General features: G+C 54.8%; 5 protein-coding genes across 5 annotated transcripts; 2 read left to right on the top strand and 3 right to left on the bottom strand.

Annotated features, from left to right (window-relative positions):
* Window positions 1-543: 543 nt before the first annotated feature.
* On the top strand, window positions 544-2595 carry BBK36DRAFT_50450 (hypothetical protein; the record flags this gene model as incomplete). The annotated part of the gene is made up of 2 exons (XM_024898175.1): window positions 544-1051; window positions 1133-2595. 2 exons carry the CDS (start codon window positions 544-546, stop codon window positions 2593-2595), a joined length of 1971 nt encoding a protein of 656 aa, XP_024751281.1.
* Window positions 2596-3399: 804 nt separating this feature from the next.
* On the top strand, window positions 3400-4184 carry BBK36DRAFT_1114999 (ERG2 and sigma1 receptor-like protein; the record flags this gene model as incomplete). Its single annotated transcript, XM_024890088.1, has 2 exons — window positions 3400-3748; window positions 3847-4184. 2 exons carry the CDS (start codon window positions 3400-3402, stop codon window positions 4182-4184), a joined length of 687 nt encoding a protein of 228 aa, XP_024751280.1.
* Window positions 4185-5258: 1074 nt separating this feature from the next.
* Window positions 5259-6632, bottom strand: BBK36DRAFT_1113999 (NmrA-domain-containing protein; the record flags this gene model as incomplete). Its single annotated transcript, XM_024889973.1, has 1 exon — window positions 5259-6632. The coding sequence occupies one exon, from the start codon at window positions 6630-6632 to the stop codon at window positions 5259-5261; it is 1374 nt and encodes a 457-aa protein (XP_024751279.1).
* Window positions 6633-13007: 6375 nt separating this feature from the next.
* On the bottom strand, window positions 13008-15259 carry BBK36DRAFT_1134780 (hypothetical protein; the record flags this gene model as incomplete). Its single annotated transcript, XM_024892419.1, has 4 exons — window positions 14867-15259; window positions 14590-14794; window positions 14468-14499; window positions 13008-14397 (listed from the first exon to the last, which is right to left on the bottom strand). Coding segments are annotated over exons 1-4 (2014 nt in total), but the record flags the coding sequence as incomplete, so codon positions are not given.
* A 447-nt stretch (window positions 15260-15706) lies between these two features.
* On the bottom strand, window positions 15707-16616 carry BBK36DRAFT_1134779 (Fcf1-domain-containing protein). The gene is made up of 4 exons (XM_024892418.1): window positions 16587-16616; window positions 16437-16540; window positions 16186-16372; window positions 15707-16107 (listed from the first exon to the last, which is right to left on the bottom strand). The coding sequence occupies exons 2-4, from the start codon at window positions 16470-16472 to the stop codon at window positions 15731-15733; spliced, it is 600 nt and encodes a 199-aa protein (XP_024751277.1). The 5' UTR covers window positions 16473-16540; window positions 16587-16616; the 3' UTR covers window positions 15707-15730.
* Between the last annotated feature and the right edge of the window lie 235 nt (window positions 16617-16851).

Raw genomic sequence — 16851 nt, 5'->3', positions numbered from 1 at the left:
CGCCGCTCGCTGAAGGGCTTTGGGGTTTTGGCAGGGCGACGCATTGAATCATCGCAGGGCGGACGAGGTTGCGGTGGCTTTTTGCTGCTGTGCTGCTAAGGTAGCCTTCCAAACTAGCAAGGCGCGCGTTACTTGGCGAACGTGCGCCTCGTGCTTGACCTCAGCTTTTCTTTTCTCTGCTGTGCCCGCGGATTATTGGCACTTCGTGCACCAGTCATTTCCTGTCCCCATTTCCTTCGTCGTCATCAATTCCCTTTCCTTTCCACACTTTCTTTCTCCCGCATCAGCCTCACGCTTTCCTTTCACCCGCCTGGCCACAACCTCGTCGTCAGCATCGCCAACTGGCATCGCCATCGTCATCGGCATTTGCATCGGCCTCGACTGCTCGGTAGCCACACTTCTGCTCCTCCCTGGCGCCAGAGACCAGAAAATCATGCGCCGTTGAGGCCATCGCCCACCCACGACGAACGACGAGACAACTTTCATCTTTCCTCTTCAAACAAGCGCTGCCTTCAGCCTCCCCTCCCACGACTCCCTCGCACCATGGCTGCCTCGCCCAGCTCGGCGGACGCCGCGTCGGACGCAGAGAACCCGAGTTCTCCTGCTCAAGCAGAGAGCAAGCCCTCCGTCTCGCGCGCCGCCGACGCTGAGGATGAAGACACAATCGTCGCCACCACCACCGAGACTGCGGAGAAGCCCTCCCGGAGCAAGGGAAAGGGAAAGGACAAGGACAAGGACAAGGACGCGCAGCCCCAGATTGGCAAGATCAGGCACCTGAAGAAGGAGGATGGAGAGCCTCTTTGGCGCAAGGATATCCAGTACGACTTTCTCAGGGCAGTCTTCGACAACGAACAAAAGGTCTTCACCAACTCGTACGACCCGGAGCTGGAGAAGCAGTGCTTCGCCGACTTGTACATCGACACCATGGCTCGCAGTTCCAAGACGAGCAAGGTGCTGAGGGACAAGCTGATGAATGACCGAGAAGCCGCCAAAGGCATGGCAATGGTCTGTCTGCTGGTCAACATGGGCCGCATGAACACGACCCTCAATTGTGAGCATATGTCTATTCCTTTATTTGTTGAAGCGATCATGTCATGAGCGATTCGAATTGAAACTAACGCTACGAAAATAGTCTTCCCCGAAATGCGAGCCCAGCTGCGGACATACCACGCCATTCCTTCTCTCCAAGCGCAGCAAGATCCTCACGCCTACAAGCAGCTGCAGGATGCTCCACGTCTCAAGTCCATCCTCAAGGGTGGCGCTGAAGACAGGGATGAGCCGAATTCTCTCGACAAGATTAAAAACCGGGACATTCCTCGCACAAATCCCGTCAACCTCATCTTTGTCATGTGCAATTCGGCACAAAAGGTCGCGGAGCTGCACTTTCCACTCCATCGCGAGTTTCACGATGTCATCATGAAGACGCAGTACACCAGCGCGTCGCGAGCAAGGGCCTTCCTGTGGCTCATGTGGTTCTATCTCGAATCTGACTTCACGGAGGAGGGATGCGAGGAGAATCCGTTCGGCCCGGGCGTCGACTACGGCCTCGATGTCGCCAATCAAGGCGTCCCGGAGCTTGAGGAAATGACCCCGGAACAGGAGGCTCAAGAGAACGTTGACCCCGAAGTCGAAATCGAGTTTGGCCACGAAAAGCAGAAGATAAGGGCTACTATCTTGGAGATGGACCATCAATATATGACTGAGCGGGAGAAGCGTACCAAGGTCCGGCCGTCGATCGGAGAGGAAGGCCCGGCGATCCTGCCTCGAATCCGGCCGAGCAAGCACGAGTCCGACATGGAGAGTACGCGATCCACGCCGCCTCCACGAGCGCTGGCTCGAACGATTGCCGTCATGAACGGACGCAGAGCAGCGCCTCTCAAGTACCAGATTTTCGAGGGTTCCTCGCCGGCTCGGCAAGGAGCCGAAACGGGCGTCGTCGCCAGAAAGCCTCGTCCACCGACGGCTCACCAGCTTGCGGTTGAGCGAAATCGAAGCCAAAGGGTGGAATACATCCTGGACCGCGGCCTCCGGAAGCACCATCACAAGAGCAGAAAGATTAGGCGTCAAGAGGGCGCCATTGTCAGAACGTACAGGCGTTTGCAGGCTCAGGTTGATCCTTTCGAGGACAGTGACGACGAAAACAACGCTCCACGTAACCTGCCCGTCGAGAAGGGCAACGTCTTCAGAGAGAGGGGCGTCGGCGGCCTCTGCCTCCTGGCCACGGACAAGGACGATTACGGCGAAGAAGTGAGCTCGTACGCCGCCGCCATCCGACGTTCCGTTCGACGCCTGGCTCGTTGGCGAGAGCACAGAGACACGCTCGGCGTCATTGCTCCGGTGAAGAAGCCCAAGCCGCCCACGGCCAACGAAAACACCGAGAGCGAGATGGCAGTGGATGCACCAGAAGGCCTCGCGGACGAAGCTTCCGATGTCAGGGTCAACGGTAACACGTCCAAGGAGGACAAGGACGGCGGCGGCGATGTTGCCATGATGGATGATGTGGATATGGAGGAGGCCGATCAAGCGGCTCTAGGCGACGAAGACGCTGATGACCCCGACAAGACCGAGGTCATGGTTGACTCGGAGGTTGAGTAGTCGGGGACTGGTGCTCGATTGTCACGTGGGGGGAGAGGAACCCCTGAGCCGATAGTGAAGAGGGAACGACAACGCTGGGAATGATTTTTTGCTACACGACGAGGAAACTTGTACACAGAGGAACTTGTATGGATCAGGGAGAGCTAGATTTCTCCGGCGTCGAGGCGTTTGACCGAGAGCCCGCACTGGCGCTCCGTATGTATGAGTTTTTGTTAATTTAATGCGGTTTTTTTAGAGGATACAAGCTGCTTTGAGATTCTGCGTGAACTGCTACGTACAGCATAAACAAGCCACCATCATGTTCGTTTGGCCATCCAAGGCCAAAGGGCTGACACTTGGACTTCAAGCACGAGTACGAATACGAACCGTCTTTCAAATGAACCCTCAACCCTCTCCACCAAAGACATTCGACGGCCTCATCCGGATCGCCGTCATCCGGGCCGAGCGGTGAGGTGTGGCAGAATAGGCTGCCGCAGACCTCGGGTCGCCGAATGATAACACCCCGAAGAAGGATCCCAGTTGTATAAAACGAAGCAATTGGCAGAAGTCAATCTTTGTTTGCTTCTCGGACCAATTGTGTAATTGGGGCTTGTTTTGGCGGCTTTGATTTGTGTGTGTTTAGCGTTGGGCTTGTCCTTGCACTCGTCATTTGGCCATTACCTACTCTGCCCAAGGTGCCCGAACTAGATCAACATTCAAGAGTCATCATCTCCTTGATCTCTTTTTGCTTCATTTCTTGACTCTTGTCCAAACCTATAATACCGTATCTTTCTTTTCTTCCCGGCCAAAAAGTAAAACCAAGCCATGCCCCGAACGGAACCCTCCCCGCCGCCGGCGGGCAGCATATCCCGCCTCCTCGGCGTCCTGGCCCTGCTCACGGCGCTCCTGGCCTCCGTCGTCTACGTCCTGGACCGGGACCTGGAGCGCTTCTACGTCTTCGAGACGGACCACCTGCACGACCTCGCGCGGCGGGGCATCGCGGCGCACGGCAACGACACGCGCGGCATCGTGCGCTTCGTCGTCGACGAGCTCAACGACAAGGTGCCCGGGTACGTCAACCTCGAGGAGGACTGGGTGTTTAACAATGCCGGCGGCGCAATGGGCGCCATGTACATTATCCATGCCAGCGTGACGGAGTATCTCATCATCTTCGGTGCGTTTTTAGCTTTCACCTCCACATCTATACCAAACTCATGAAAGCCCTCCCTTGACTAACACCCGAGATCTCGTTCACGGCGCCCCCCCCCCCAGGCACCGCCATCGGCACAGAAGGCCACACCGGCCGCCACACCGCCGACGACTACTTCCACATCCTCTCCGGCACGCAGCTCGCCTACGTCCCCGGCGAGTACGAGCCCGAGGTCTACCCGGCCGGCTCCGTGCACCACCTGCGCCGCGGCGACGCCAAGCAGTACAAGATGCCCGAGGCCTGCTTCGCGCTCGAGTACGCCCGCGGCTGGATCCCGCCCATGCTCTTCTTCGGCTTCGCCGACGGCCTGTCCAGCACCCTCGACTTCCCGACGCTGTGGAAGACGACGCACATCACGGGCAGGCAGATGGTGGGCAACTTGCTCAAGGGGAAGCTGTGATGGGGGAGGCTTTGAAAAGGGGGGGCGGCTTTTTCCTTTTTTTCTTCCTAGTTCATAGTCCAGGGGTTCTGGCGATAGAATGCTGCTGAGGAAGAGGAGGAAGGTGGACAATCCTTCTTGAAATACATGTGATGTCGGTAATAGAAGCATCAGGGGAAATATTGGGTCGAGACATATTCTAGAGGCAGTTTGGCCTCCAGAGGACGCGTACAAGTTGTACGGATGTGCGAGTGAGGGTTGTACATAAGGTCACCATAGCGATAAAAGGGACTTTGTCTCTTTGCGTTAACCAAAGTCTGCCCTGTGGCACCCAGTCAGCCAGCCAGAAGAGACAGTCTAGCGTGATATGTCGTCTTATGACTGTCGCGTGTGGTTTGCCCCTATTTCTGGTGCCATGAGTTGCCCGCAAAAGATGCTGTCGAAACCCATCATTCACCACAGAATGGAACAACACGTATAAGGTAGTGGCAACTCGGAGTCAGTGCATGTAGCAAGCTCGTATAACTATGTACTGCTTGCAGAGACGAAGGAATGGTACGCTGAAAACAAGAACCCCTTTATCCACCAAGTCCCAGAGGAGCGCCCTCGTCAGATTCTTTCATAATTTTTTTTTATCTCCGCCCTGCCACCAACGCCACGCCAATGTGCAGTTGTGCTAAGAGGAGGAAATCGGTGACCCATGATAGAACTCCCTTGTCTCGTTGCCCAAGCCATTTTTTTTCTCTTTGTTTTGTTTTTTGGCTCTCCATCTTTTCCTGTTCTCTGAGCCGCGTAAATTGGCGCCGGTCATGAATGATACCCATGAAATCAGAAGACAAACCCTACGCCTTGTTCTTTTCAGATTGATATAGATTGGATATAAGAAGAGGAAAGGACCACGAGGGGGGGTAGATCGTGTAAAAAGTGGAAAGGTAATGAAACCGTGCTCCAACACCATTCGACTCATTCCGTAGCTCCAGATTCATGTCGGTACAAATGTCAAGGTCCGCAAGTAGCAAATCACAATCCATCCAATGACGCCTACTGAGGAAGCTGTCAGAGGGTGGAAATGTACCTCGGTCTCAGTCCTCTTCTTCATGCGAGCCAACTCTCCTCGGCTCGCTTCAGGCCGCGCATGACAAGCCCCTCGTCCTCATCATCGTCGGATGAGTCGTCATCAACATCATCCTGGATTCTCAAATTCTCCACAGAGGTTGTCGTGGCCTGGATCCGGGCTTCTTGGTCATCCTCTTCCTCAAACATCCACGTGAGGCCGTTTGCTTCTTCTTCCAGCGGGAACATTTCTCTTGCGTATTCTTCTAATCCGCGAGGGCCCTCCCACAGCTCCAGCGCTTCCCGGGGGCAGCTGGCTTCCAGCTTTGGGTCGCCGAAGTACGGAGGCTGCTTCGAAGGGTCCTTTTCGGTATAATCAAAGAGCTTCTCCAGAGCTTCCAGCTGTTCTCGATAGCCTGTGGGTATGCGAACTTTGATCTCAATGGGCCCTCTTATGTAGCGCACGGGGCGGCCGACTCCGCGAGCAAACAGCTGGCAAGCTTCAATCGGAGTGAGGTATTCGTATGCCAAGGCGATACGCTCTCCTGCCCACTTGGAGACGCCGTCTTTGAAAAGCTGAATAACAGCAGGCCCAACGTCGTGTTCGGCATCCAACCAGGGGAGCTTGACATCTTCGTGGAAGGGCGCCTGCCAAGTGAAAGAACCGTCCGGTTGCAGCTCCATGCAGAATAAGGGGTATAGTAGCGAAGTGAAGTTGTTGTTGTAGATTCCGGTGTAGACAAAGGTGGCGGGCAGTCCCAGTTCTCTCACATACTCCTCGACTTTGTGCTTGGCCGCCCACAGAGGCAACGACGGCCACTCGGGGTTGTATGCTGAGTGGTCGGGCATGGACGAGTAGATGTAGTGTTGGATATTGGCCCGCTTGGCTGCATCGGCCAGGGCCTTGCCAATCTGCAGTTCGTCGCCGTAAAATGTGGTATTGATAAAAGCAAGCTGTGCGCCGCGGAACAGGTTTTCAATCAGCTCATGGTTGACGCCCACACCCGGCATTGGGCCATTCTGGGTTACATCCTTGTTCTCCTTGGTAGGCTGGTGTCTTGTATAGAGTTCGCCGACGAAGACGGTGACGTTGGGATTGGTGGACACCTCCGTGGCGACGACTCCTTCGAGGTTCCTGAGCTGTGCGCGAACATGGTAGCCGACAGCAGTCGCCACGCGAATCAGAGACGCAGCTTGGCGGCCACTGGCGTTTATAACGGCGATCGTCTTCGGGGCAGACATGAACCGCTTGGTAGGGCGAAAGGTCAAAGAATTGTTCCTCGAATTTGCCAGAGGGGAAGATTCTGAATAAGAGGATCGCGAGTGCTTATGCTGCTTATGGAAGCCGTTTGCTTGGTCGGTCGCGATATGGATGGGTAGGGCGCCCGTTACGGATCCGTTGATTTGTGCCGGCATGGCTCCGTTCGCTGTCGCAGGTAGTCAAGCCGAAGCCGAGTGGAATTGATCGCCGACGCAGCGATATGATTGCTCCGACGCAAGCAGTGTAGTATTTATTCGACAGGCGAGGCCACCGTTATCCGGACGCGCCAGCCTGCCTGTAGAACAGAGGCAGTCTCCCAGGTTGCGGTTTTGATGGTGGGGGATGCAGAGGTCAGTAGGGCTTGTCTCTCAGCTCATAGACCGGAGCGGATAGCCTGTACGTAAAAGCGAAGTATGACAGTGGATCGTCGGGCGTGGGCCGTGGGCCGTGGGCTGTCTGGACGGACGAGCGTGGGAGGACAAGCACCGAGGGCGGTAATACTTGTAAGACGTGTGGTAGGTAGGTCGGTGGCGGTGATGATGGTGGTAGCAGTGCCAATCGTGGTGGAGGGAGTAGAAGGGAATAGTAGAAGAAGAAGGTGAAGACGAGGAAGAGGTACTATATGTAATAGCAGGGTCAATGCCGGCGGCAGGAAGCGGCGTACAGCAAAGTGTCTTGAACTGGTGATAGATTGATGTCTCTGGTCCAATGTGCGACTCCCAGGAGGGCAGCTTGGCGAGTCTCGGTGTCAAACTTGTCGAGTCTGGGCCGGTAACACAGCAGCAAGTCCGGGGGACAAGCTGCGGATGCTTCGAGAGCGGTGGGCGAATGAGTAAGAAGAGGCGGAAATGCGAGTTGCGATTGGTCGCAGGGGCCGATGACGGTAACCGGGATTGCCAGTGGGCGAGGCTATGATAGTATGGCGAGACAAAGGGGGTTCGAGACGCTGTTGCTGCGCAGGTGATGCCGTGCTCGAAGCAGTGTAAAAGGCAGAATCCACGATCCTACTCGTTGGAAACTGCAACGAAGCGAGACGGGATGCGTCTTCGAATCATGGAGGGGCTCTCTACTTTTTTTTTTTACCCCGATAAGAACAGCGGCTTGCGGTCGATTTAGCTCGCGCGAATTGGCCGACTAGCTCTGTTCGAGGAAGGGAAAAGATTGGGGTTAGTTGACGCTGGGCTCGCCACGCCAAGGCTCTTTAAGAATGTATGGCAATTTCTTACTTGAAATGAAATGACGGCCACGCGCTGAAACCAGTCAGATGGATGGCGGGCTAATAGGAAGCGCGAGTTCTGCGGATGGGTGGCCGGGCGATAAGGGATGAGGAGGGGGGTGCTTTTGGCTGTTGGGATGTCGGATCTCGAGATGGAGGGGAGGATTCGAATCTGGAGGTGCGACGTAAGGTACGCAGCACTGTAATCAGGCAAATTCCATGTACCCTGTCTGGTCACTTTGGCATCACCAGGCACTGATTCGGTACAGATAAGGCGACGACGGCTGAGACATGATGTTGGGGTAGGGCGAACAAAGACGGACAGGTAAATGAACGCGAGAGGGATGGAATTGCGTCGATGGCGGCAAAAGTTGATATATCAGGACGTAATACTACTAATAGCACTTCGGATTCTTACGCCTATACAGGTAATAGAATCTTTTCTACAGACAGTGGAAGGTACTTGTGAGTTCCGAGCGACTGAAGTCAACCGCGATGCAAAATGACGGCACCCCTTGCCTCGCCCAGAGCAGCAGGAGCGAAGGTCGGAGCCGGCGGCAGTCCACCTGCCACAGGAACAAGTACAGGTACCGCTCTGGACCCCGCGAGAAGCAACTCGCAGCAGCCGTACCAGGTACCAGAACTTTTGTGCGGCGCGCTGGTACCACCTCCGTCTGCGGGCAAGTACCTTAACGAGAGCCTCACGGGGCCATCTTCTACTGCAAGGTACTCGATACGGTACCACTGCCGCTAGTCACTTCGCGGTTGGGAAAAACGGGGGGAGGAGGAGTCGAGCCCTAAACCCCCAGAGCATCTGCCATGGCTAACGACGGCAAGAAGCAAAAAGGGTTCGAAGATGGAAGAAGGGCAGTGGGACAAAGGAAAGGCGGGAAGGGGAGAAAAAAGTTCGCAGACCCTCTCGAGCCGCTATCAACAGGCACGGAGTGAGACCGCTAGGAACGAAGTACCGTCTGGTAGAGGTACCCGTCTTTATTTTGAGTTGGCTAGCCCCGATCTCCGTCATCATGGGCCCCTGTATGGAGTACCGTGCACAAACGGGCAACATCTGATTAGATCCGGGCCAAGCAAAGTGCTACGTAACATGCTCGTACCTGTACAGACTTTCGACCACTCAGAGGCGTTGATGCAGCTCGCAACGGCCTGATTTGCTCCAAATTCTTTACCGTACAGTGAAAAGTCGATCCATAAAGGTACTCGTACACGTGTGGAACGACACGACCGGAACGAGGCTAGCCACGGCTTGATTCTTCGCTTCTGGCAAGAGACGTTCATGCTGTGCCGTTCGCATCAGGTCAGTCGAGAATCCCATGCACGATGCATGTCCAGTTGATGAACGAGATGATGTTGTGTTTTCTCACCTCTTGCCTGAAGATTGTCTGGGGCCAGCCAATCGGGCGGTGTCGCTAAATGAAATCGCCTCTAGGATTTTCTTGTTTTGCGCCTTGGCTCCATGCAACTCCGCGGATGAGGCGCAAGGGCGCTGGCAAAGGGCTTGCTCAAGGACACGCCGTTTATCTGTATTACTACATGCCATTAGATAGTCGGGCAACTGCCACCAATGGCATCGGCAGCGCTAATAGAGGCAGAAAGGGAGCACAAGATGCATGCTACAGTGTGCGTAGAGCTATAGACGGTTTCCCATGCTGTCATTCGGTGTTATTCAGGTCAATATCGTGCACTGTGACTTGCGGCATGAAAGACGGGCGACAAAAGGTCAGCCGACGACGAGCTTCCAAAGAACACCAACAAAAGGACGGCCAACGGGTCTCCCCGAGTTCCACTGAACTTGCCGGTGCCTGCACTTCTGCCTTTTTCTGCAGGGAATTAAATAGCTTGGGGGTCAAAGGGGTCTACTTCGTACGGGACTGGGGCATGACTTGAAGTGCATGACCGCGAGGTTCTCCATCAAAACTCGGGGAACTTGCCGCATCACTAATGAGACTGCGCTCCTCAGCAACGTGTGCCCGCTACGTACTATGGAGATAATAGTCCATAGCCCCTATCCGTATTCTTACTCCGTATATCACTCCCTGCATAGTAAAGCAGTTGCATGCCCTGCGCCTCTGCTGGAGTAAAAGGGATATGGAGCACGGTGACAGCGCCAGGGCTACACGTACCCGGACGTGCTGACCCGGAACCTGTCACGCGCTCCTCAGAGATTCGGAGCAGAGGCTGTGGCACATGGGCCCGGTACTCCGTGCAGCGGCTCTGGATGCGGTACGGTGCGTGCTGCCTAGTAAATTGCGGCAGCTTACATGTCGTTCTCTGCACTGCAAGACGAGGCCCGGATAGTAATGCTGAGACAATACCGGCGGTGGATTGCGGCATCGGACCAGCGAGTTTGTACAAGTACTTTGGGCGAGAAGGCGTGAGGCATGTGCCCGTTTGGTCCTTTTGCGGTTGAGGTGTGCGAGATAACAACTCGACGCGGCTATCTGCCTTATCCTTATCTACAGCATCTCTAGAAGCATAGGATCGGGCCATTGGCTCTAGGAAGGAACGGGGAAGGATCTTCTGGCAATCGACTCAGGCTGCAGGCGCCATGAATAAGCAGAACCCGGGAAAGGAAAGAAGCAAACAACCTAGAAAGAAGGAGAAGAGAAAAATCCTCCCGGCTTCCTACAGCTTCCATCCACCGTGCAACTCCATATTTTTCATACCGGCACCTCGACACCTAAGCAATACCACTACGACCGCTGGGCTGCGCTCTCCCGCCTTTCCGGCGCTCGGCCTATTTGCATTAGCTCTCGTTACCGCTGCCCACGTTTCCACGTTCCAGGTTCAGCGAGGTTCAAGTCGGAGGTCGACCCCAGGGCCAAGGGCGGCGGATACTAGTACACGCAAAATACCCAGGCGGCAAGGAGAGTTAGGATTAGGTAAATTTTTGCCCCGGCTCTCCAGTCAGATGATTTCGTTAACCTCATTCCATTGCTCATATCCTCAGTTGCTTCAGAATCGCCTGGTTGCCGTTGGTCCATCTCTCGAAATTTTTCTCGCTCCTTGTCCGGCCTGGACCGTCATCGATCGATCTGGAGCTCGGGTCATCAGACCTGTGATGATTTTTTTTTTTTTTTTTCTTTGATTTTTTCTCGTTCCTCCCTGCTGGTCAAGGGTTTCCTCGGCTCCCTTCCGTTCTAACTGTGCCCTCAAGGTGCTTCAAGTACAGGCAGCTCCATAAATGTGACGGCCATGAGCTGCCCTTGCCTTGTTGATGAAGCTTTGGCTGCGTATAGCCCGTATTGGTCGCCTGCGTGTGTGCGCAGCTATTTGCACGGCCAATCGCCTGCGGTTACTTCGCCTTTCCGTTTACTTCTTGACGTGTCATTCGCTATTTTACATGGCCTGTGAGTGGCTGCGGCGCCTCGTTGAGATATTGCGGCGTTCCGACAGGCCGCGGTACGCCGTCGATGCGGCTTCTCCATGCTGATGCCAACCTGCTTCCCGCCACTGCCTATCATCTCTCTTGATCTTTTCTCTCTTTCGTTTCTTTTCTCTTCCTTAGTGCTTGATCTAATTGCGCCTATAAGCGGATGGGGGATCACTAGTGACAGGGTTGTGATTTCATATGGTCTAAGACAGTACCCACGAACCGCTCTTCTAGCCGACGCTCAACCTCCAGATCTCGAGCTATGCTACAACGTCTACGGAGTGCTACAAGCTTGTTCGTCTCTTCCCCCGCCTCTCCTGCAGGCAATTGCAAATACGAATGCCCCCATTTATTGTCTAGCTCATTTTGCTGTCCTCGTGAGCTTCTTTGGCGCCGTCTTCACAGAGACAGCAAACAAGTCTTAGGGGGTACAGAACACGGTAAGCTTCAGCCCCTTCCCAGCTCAACAAAGACACAAGCAAGATTGTCGATCCGACAATCTCTAGCGAGCACCGCAGACGAGGATACATCATGTACCGAGTGCTACAATGAAGTACTACTTCGTACTCTGTACACTATGAGGAGGGGTATGTTGCCGCGACTCGGCCTATCTTATGCATTAGCTCGCGTGCGCTTCAACTCCTTGTTGCGGTTCGGTCCCTACCGCGGTGAAACTTGTCTATGGAGTGCAGCAGTGTCAATCCTCCATCTGAGATGACGACCGTTGCCACCCTATGCTGGTATTTGATTCCCGAGCCAACATATAGCACTTTTGGACGACCATCGCACCCCCTGCGACGAGCCGAGTGCCAAAGTGCTTGAAAGGACACGAACCGGCGCATAGTTCGCAGGGCCTTTCTATTATCTGCTGCAGACGCCTGTTCCTTCTCCTACAAGCAGACGAAATTCAAAGCAAGCTGGGCTTGAACTAATGCTGGATCTGACGAACCCAGCCACTGCATCCATCGGCTCTCCCCTCTTTATCCGATGGTACGGTGCTATCAACGGTTATTTGAAAAGACGCCCTCCGACTATTGTTGGCGTAGCACCCCAGGTGACATTTCCTGACTTGTGTTATCAAGACGGATGTCCAGCTTGTGGGGAAACCGCCACAGTGAACTGCACATTTGCCTGCGTGTGTGTCAAGTAATTGCATCCTCCCGTCGCGGATCCCTTTTTGGCAAGAAAAGATATATTGCATCGAGGTATGGGAGGGGAGACGGAGGAAGACGTTGCGACGAACGTTGTACAACTACTCACTGGTTTACTGCGGTGGACACTAACCTGACTGGACTTGGCGTAACAGGACGTCAGGTTTCGTCTTCATCAGGAGTACTACTATTTTGCCTCGTAGGCTTGACAATCATGGATGTCCCTTCGTTAGGAGTAGAGGTGGCCAACTTTGAGAGCGGGCGTCTTGTTTCACTGCACAAAGCGGCTCACGGGTCTCTGCCATGTTTTCGTTTGACTTGCGATGCTTAAGCTCATTGAGGACCAGGACCAGCCCCAGGAGGCAAATTCCAAATATCAGCCGTCATCATGTCCACATCGTCCAGCGGCAGTCTCTCTATCCATGACTGAGGCGCACTGTTACCCGAGCCACCATCCATCGTGTTCTGCCCGATAGAAGCATCCAAGTGTCTCTATTCTCACTGATTAGCTGTGTCCAGCAGCGTCATCCATTGATTCAGCCGAAGATGGTGAATGATCAAGGGGTGGAGGGCTTACCCAGTCTACGTTATCCACGGATAGCATCCAGGACATGTCAAACTGGTTGATGCTGTTTGTCACCGGTGCAGTGGTACTGCTGTGGCCGGGTATGGTTCCCACACCAGCTGCGGTGGTGACTGCTTGGCCCTGAGAGAATGGTGTCTGGCGGGAGCTTGAGCCTGAGCCTATAGTTCTCTTAGCAATCTGCAGCCTTACTGGACTGGGAGTATGCAAACAAACCTTCGAGTCTGCTTGTGGGATAATCAGACGCGTACCCAACGGCCTCTTGGGATACTGCCTGACTAGACGTTGATCTGCTGGTCGACTCCCTTCCGGATGGTGGGTACGGTGTGCTTGATGAGGCGGGTGAGTTCCGTTCCACGGGTCTACCGAGTTTGGCCAGCATGACGGCCAAGGTATCTGCCGTCTTCCTCAGGTCTGTCAATCTGTTGAAGACTCGACAGCTGATGTAGTGTGACCTTTGGATCATGCCGATCAGCTGTTCCTTGGTTGGTGCTTCTCGTTGTCTGCCCGCCGTGCCGAAACCGGTGCCATCTTCCAGATAGTTGTCGTTCTGAACGATGAGATACAAGATCATGGCAGCCAGCATGAAGTCGTGCACGGCGAGGGAACTCATGAACCAGCCCGAGCGGCCGAGGACATTGCCAGGCTGACATCCCACCCAAGAAGCGTATTGAAAGTCCAGCAGCGCCGTAGCGGCATCCAGACACTGGTTCCGGGAGTAATCGTGCTCGGGCTTCGGTACGGCTTCCGCCAGATAGCGGCGGTGGAGGACGCAGCGGCTCTTGTGGTAGAGGGACGCGAGTCCGTATCGCTGGATGATCTGATGGGGCTCCTCGCCGACGCACTCTTCGAGTGGCTTCACGTGCATGAACGAGGGGACGCTGTTCCAGGTTTCGGTGAGGAGGTTGTCGAGGTTGAGGACGTCGCTGTAGCTTGGTGGTGTCAGGGCGTGCGCCTGCTGGGCGATTTGTCTGAAGACGCGGAGGAGCCTGGACTTGTGGATGGCGTAGGTCATGAACGTGTAGACGGTGTCGGGCCGCGGTGGCGGGAGCTCCTTGCAGTTTTCGTCAAAGTCGTCGTCTTCCAGGTTCCGGGGCAGTTCCGTGTCCGATTCGATGCCGGTCACCATGCTCGGGAGCCCCATGTGGAAGGAAACGAGGAGGTCGATCTGGGCAGCCATGTTCCACTGCCTGCGCCGCATCTCCCCTTCATACGGCGAGATGCTCGCCAGATGGGAGGGATCCCGGTGATAGCCCATCTTGAGCATCAGCCGCAGGCAGACGCCCGACAGGATGTAGCAGTTCATCTGGGCCGCGCGGTTGAGGATGAAGTCGGCTTCGACGTAGAGGATGAAGGCGGGGATCGTGATGGCGGTTGGCTGGGAGTACTTGCCCCATATCAAGGCCCAGCCGGCGCATGAGCGGTATTGTCTGATTCTGTCCTTGACGGATATCGGGGAGTCGCTTTCGACCTCGTCGGGGGCGGAGAAGTTGTTGAAGAAGACTCCGAGGGAGAGGACCATGAAGAGGACGGCTATCCAGTGGAGGGAAACTGCACTTGGGTTTTGCCAGAATTGCACATACTTGAGCAAAACTGATATTAGAGAAGGGTACAGTTGGCTCATGCTGGCCGAGATTTCCTCATTGACTTACTGCTTTTGTGAATGTCGGACGGTGAAGGATGTCTGCGATTCGTAAGTCAGCTTCAACAGCATTCGATGGATAATAATCCGTGTGAGCTCGTTGGTCAATAGGAGTTGGATGGCTGTACTGACGTTGAGATGGGCTCCTGGATGAGAAATACCGCGTGACGAGCCGGTCCGCAACATTCCTTTCGGGCAGCTGGGCAAGAAGCTCTTCTCGATTACTCGGAGCCCCTCTCGAATAGAGAAGCAATTCCGGCCCGTCCAGCTCATCCCCCGGCAGGGCGTCGTCATCCGAGTCTCCGGGGTCATCAAAGTAGGCCTTGATGTCTTCGATCTGCACCACCCGTTAGCTTCATCGTCTCTCCGTTTCTTTTCCATGGCATCTCTCAACTCCTCATCAACTTACATCCTCAAGCATCGCCAAGCAATGAGTCGCCCCAACATACGTCGTCGCATTCTCTCCGTGGATAACCTGCCCCTTCAACTGCGGCGCCGTGCTCTCGCCCGCCGCCTGGGGCTGCCGCTTGAAGTTGCCCTCTTCGTCCATCATGCCTCGCACCATGCCCTCGAGCCTCTTGAGCCGGGCCGCCATGCCCTTGGCCGCCGGCCTCTTCTTCTCCGGCTTGGGCGCATAGACGCACAGGTCCAGGCGACCCTTTTTTGCGCACTGCCCGCATGGCTGTTCGCGGTCACACTTGAGCTTCGAGTTGCGACAGGGCGCGCATGAGAGGAGAATGCGGGTGCGCTTCTTTGTGAGAGAGCCGGAGTTTCCGGAGGTTACGTCCATGTCCATTTTGGGGAATGCTCGAGCTTTCCTCAGCGTTCCTTGTCTGTGAGTTTCTGGTAACTGTAGTTCTTGCAAGACTTGTTGGCGGATGTTAGTTTGCGGTGACAGGGCTGAACAGCATGAGAGCCGCTTTCTTGTTCTGAGAAGCTTACGCGCCACAACGGGTGCCCGATATATGCTTAACACAACTTAGCAGCACACCAAAGAGGACAAACGGCTGACAGCGACGAAGCCTATTTAACAGAATCGCAGTTCGATTCGAGGGGCTGAAAGTTGAGCTACGAGCTTGTGACGACAAAGGCCGAGTATAACGTTCCATGGCCGGTATTATATAAGCAGTAAGATTTCTCGGACTTCGCTAAACTCCAAGTTGCGAGTTGCGCAACCAATGGGACCGAGAGGTAAGGATCAACAGAAGTTGAAGAAGAGATGAAGGAAAAATAGAAAATGTAAGACAATACAATGCTTTAACCCCTAAATTCGTCATGAAGGCAGCGCTCCCGGCAGCCTCTCTATTACATATTTGCCCCTTGCCACGCTCATGATGGGAACGCCAGGAATCTTGCGTAGCCTCTGCTTCAGCGCCTTGTCGTTGGTGCCCACGATGTATATCCTGTCTTTGGTGACCCGGTCCACGATGCAGTCGTCTGCATATGTGCCCTTGTGGTCGCACTGTATCCGCTGCCACCTCTCGTCGCGGGCAATCTTCAGCGCCAGTCTGTACTTGGTCCCCAGTTTCTCGAGCTCGGCCATGACGCAGGAGGTGATGATGGGGTTGCACTTTGCGTAGAGGCAGTCCATCATGGATTCGAGTAAGGACAGTTTCCGCTGGACGGTATGACTTAGGAAGTTTGTGTCGACTACCAACGATCAGACGCACCGTTAGCATTGAATCTCAGAGGCCCGGGGGGGTAGCAACCGCGGGTATGTGCACTTACCGAGAACGTTGTATGGCGGGCTGATGTTCGTGTTGTGAGCGAAATACATGCCGCTCGGCATCTGGGCAACCTCTTTGACGACTTCGCCTCCTACTGTCCTCTTGGCAGCCTGTTCTTTCTGCTTGAGCTCCTCCTTCAGTCGGTTCTCCTTGAGTCGGGTGTCCTTCAGTCCCATGACTCGTTTGACCTGGCTCAAAGGGTCAGTATAAGAGTAAGAAGTGAATCGAGTTGCTTGGTAGTAGAGGACTGACCTGTCCAAACTTTCTCGTCTTCTTCGCGACACCCATGATGGCGTTATTAGAGCGGCCGACGAATGGATAACAATTGGCGTGCGGTTTCCGGTGATTCGAAGTCTCGTAGGATCTCGGTGAAAGGGGTACTGTGGGAGTGAGAGATGACTTGAGGCGAGGTTGGTTGCGGATGGTTTGGTCCTTCCAAGAGCAGTCCGTCGTTGGAAGCCGATGGCGATCAGCGTCCAAAAAAAATGCTGGAATGATATGCTATCGATAAGAACTTGCGGATGGCGGCGGCTGCGCACGGGCCACTTCTGTTCAAGGTTCTTGTCTGCTCGGTGCATGTACCTTCGTATCTTCGTACCGCTGTAAGGCAGCTCCCGCGGTTCAGGTTCCCACTAAAATCCAGTTGCAGAGCTTCTAAACCGTCTCG

This window comes from Trichoderma citrinoviride (genome assembly GCF_003025115.1).
Source record: "Trichoderma citrinoviride strain TUCIM 6016 unplaced genomic scaffold BBK36scaffold_4, whole genome shotgun sequence".
Classification (NCBI taxonomy): Eukaryota; Fungi; Ascomycota; class Sordariomycetes; order Hypocreales; family Hypocreaceae; genus Trichoderma; species Trichoderma citrinoviride.
The sequence above is the reverse complement of the archived record's forward strand: the minus strand, read 5'-3'. Positions and strand labels throughout refer to the sequence as shown.

Excerpts from the sequence above, each read along its gene's own strand:
- BBK36DRAFT_1134779 (XM_024892418.1), bottom strand. The coding sequence starts at position 16,472 with ATGGGTGTCGCGAAGAAGACGAGAAAGTTTGGACAG. Across the intron at positions 16,373-16,436 it reads AGACGAGAAAGTTTGGACAG|GTCAAACGAGTCATGGGACT; the intron begins GTCAGTCCTCTA and ends CCTTTGAGCCAG. Across the intron at positions 16,108-16,185 it reads CCCGCCATACAACGTTCTCG|TCGACACAAACTTCCTAAGT; the intron begins GTAAGTGCACAT and ends GATCGTTGGTAG.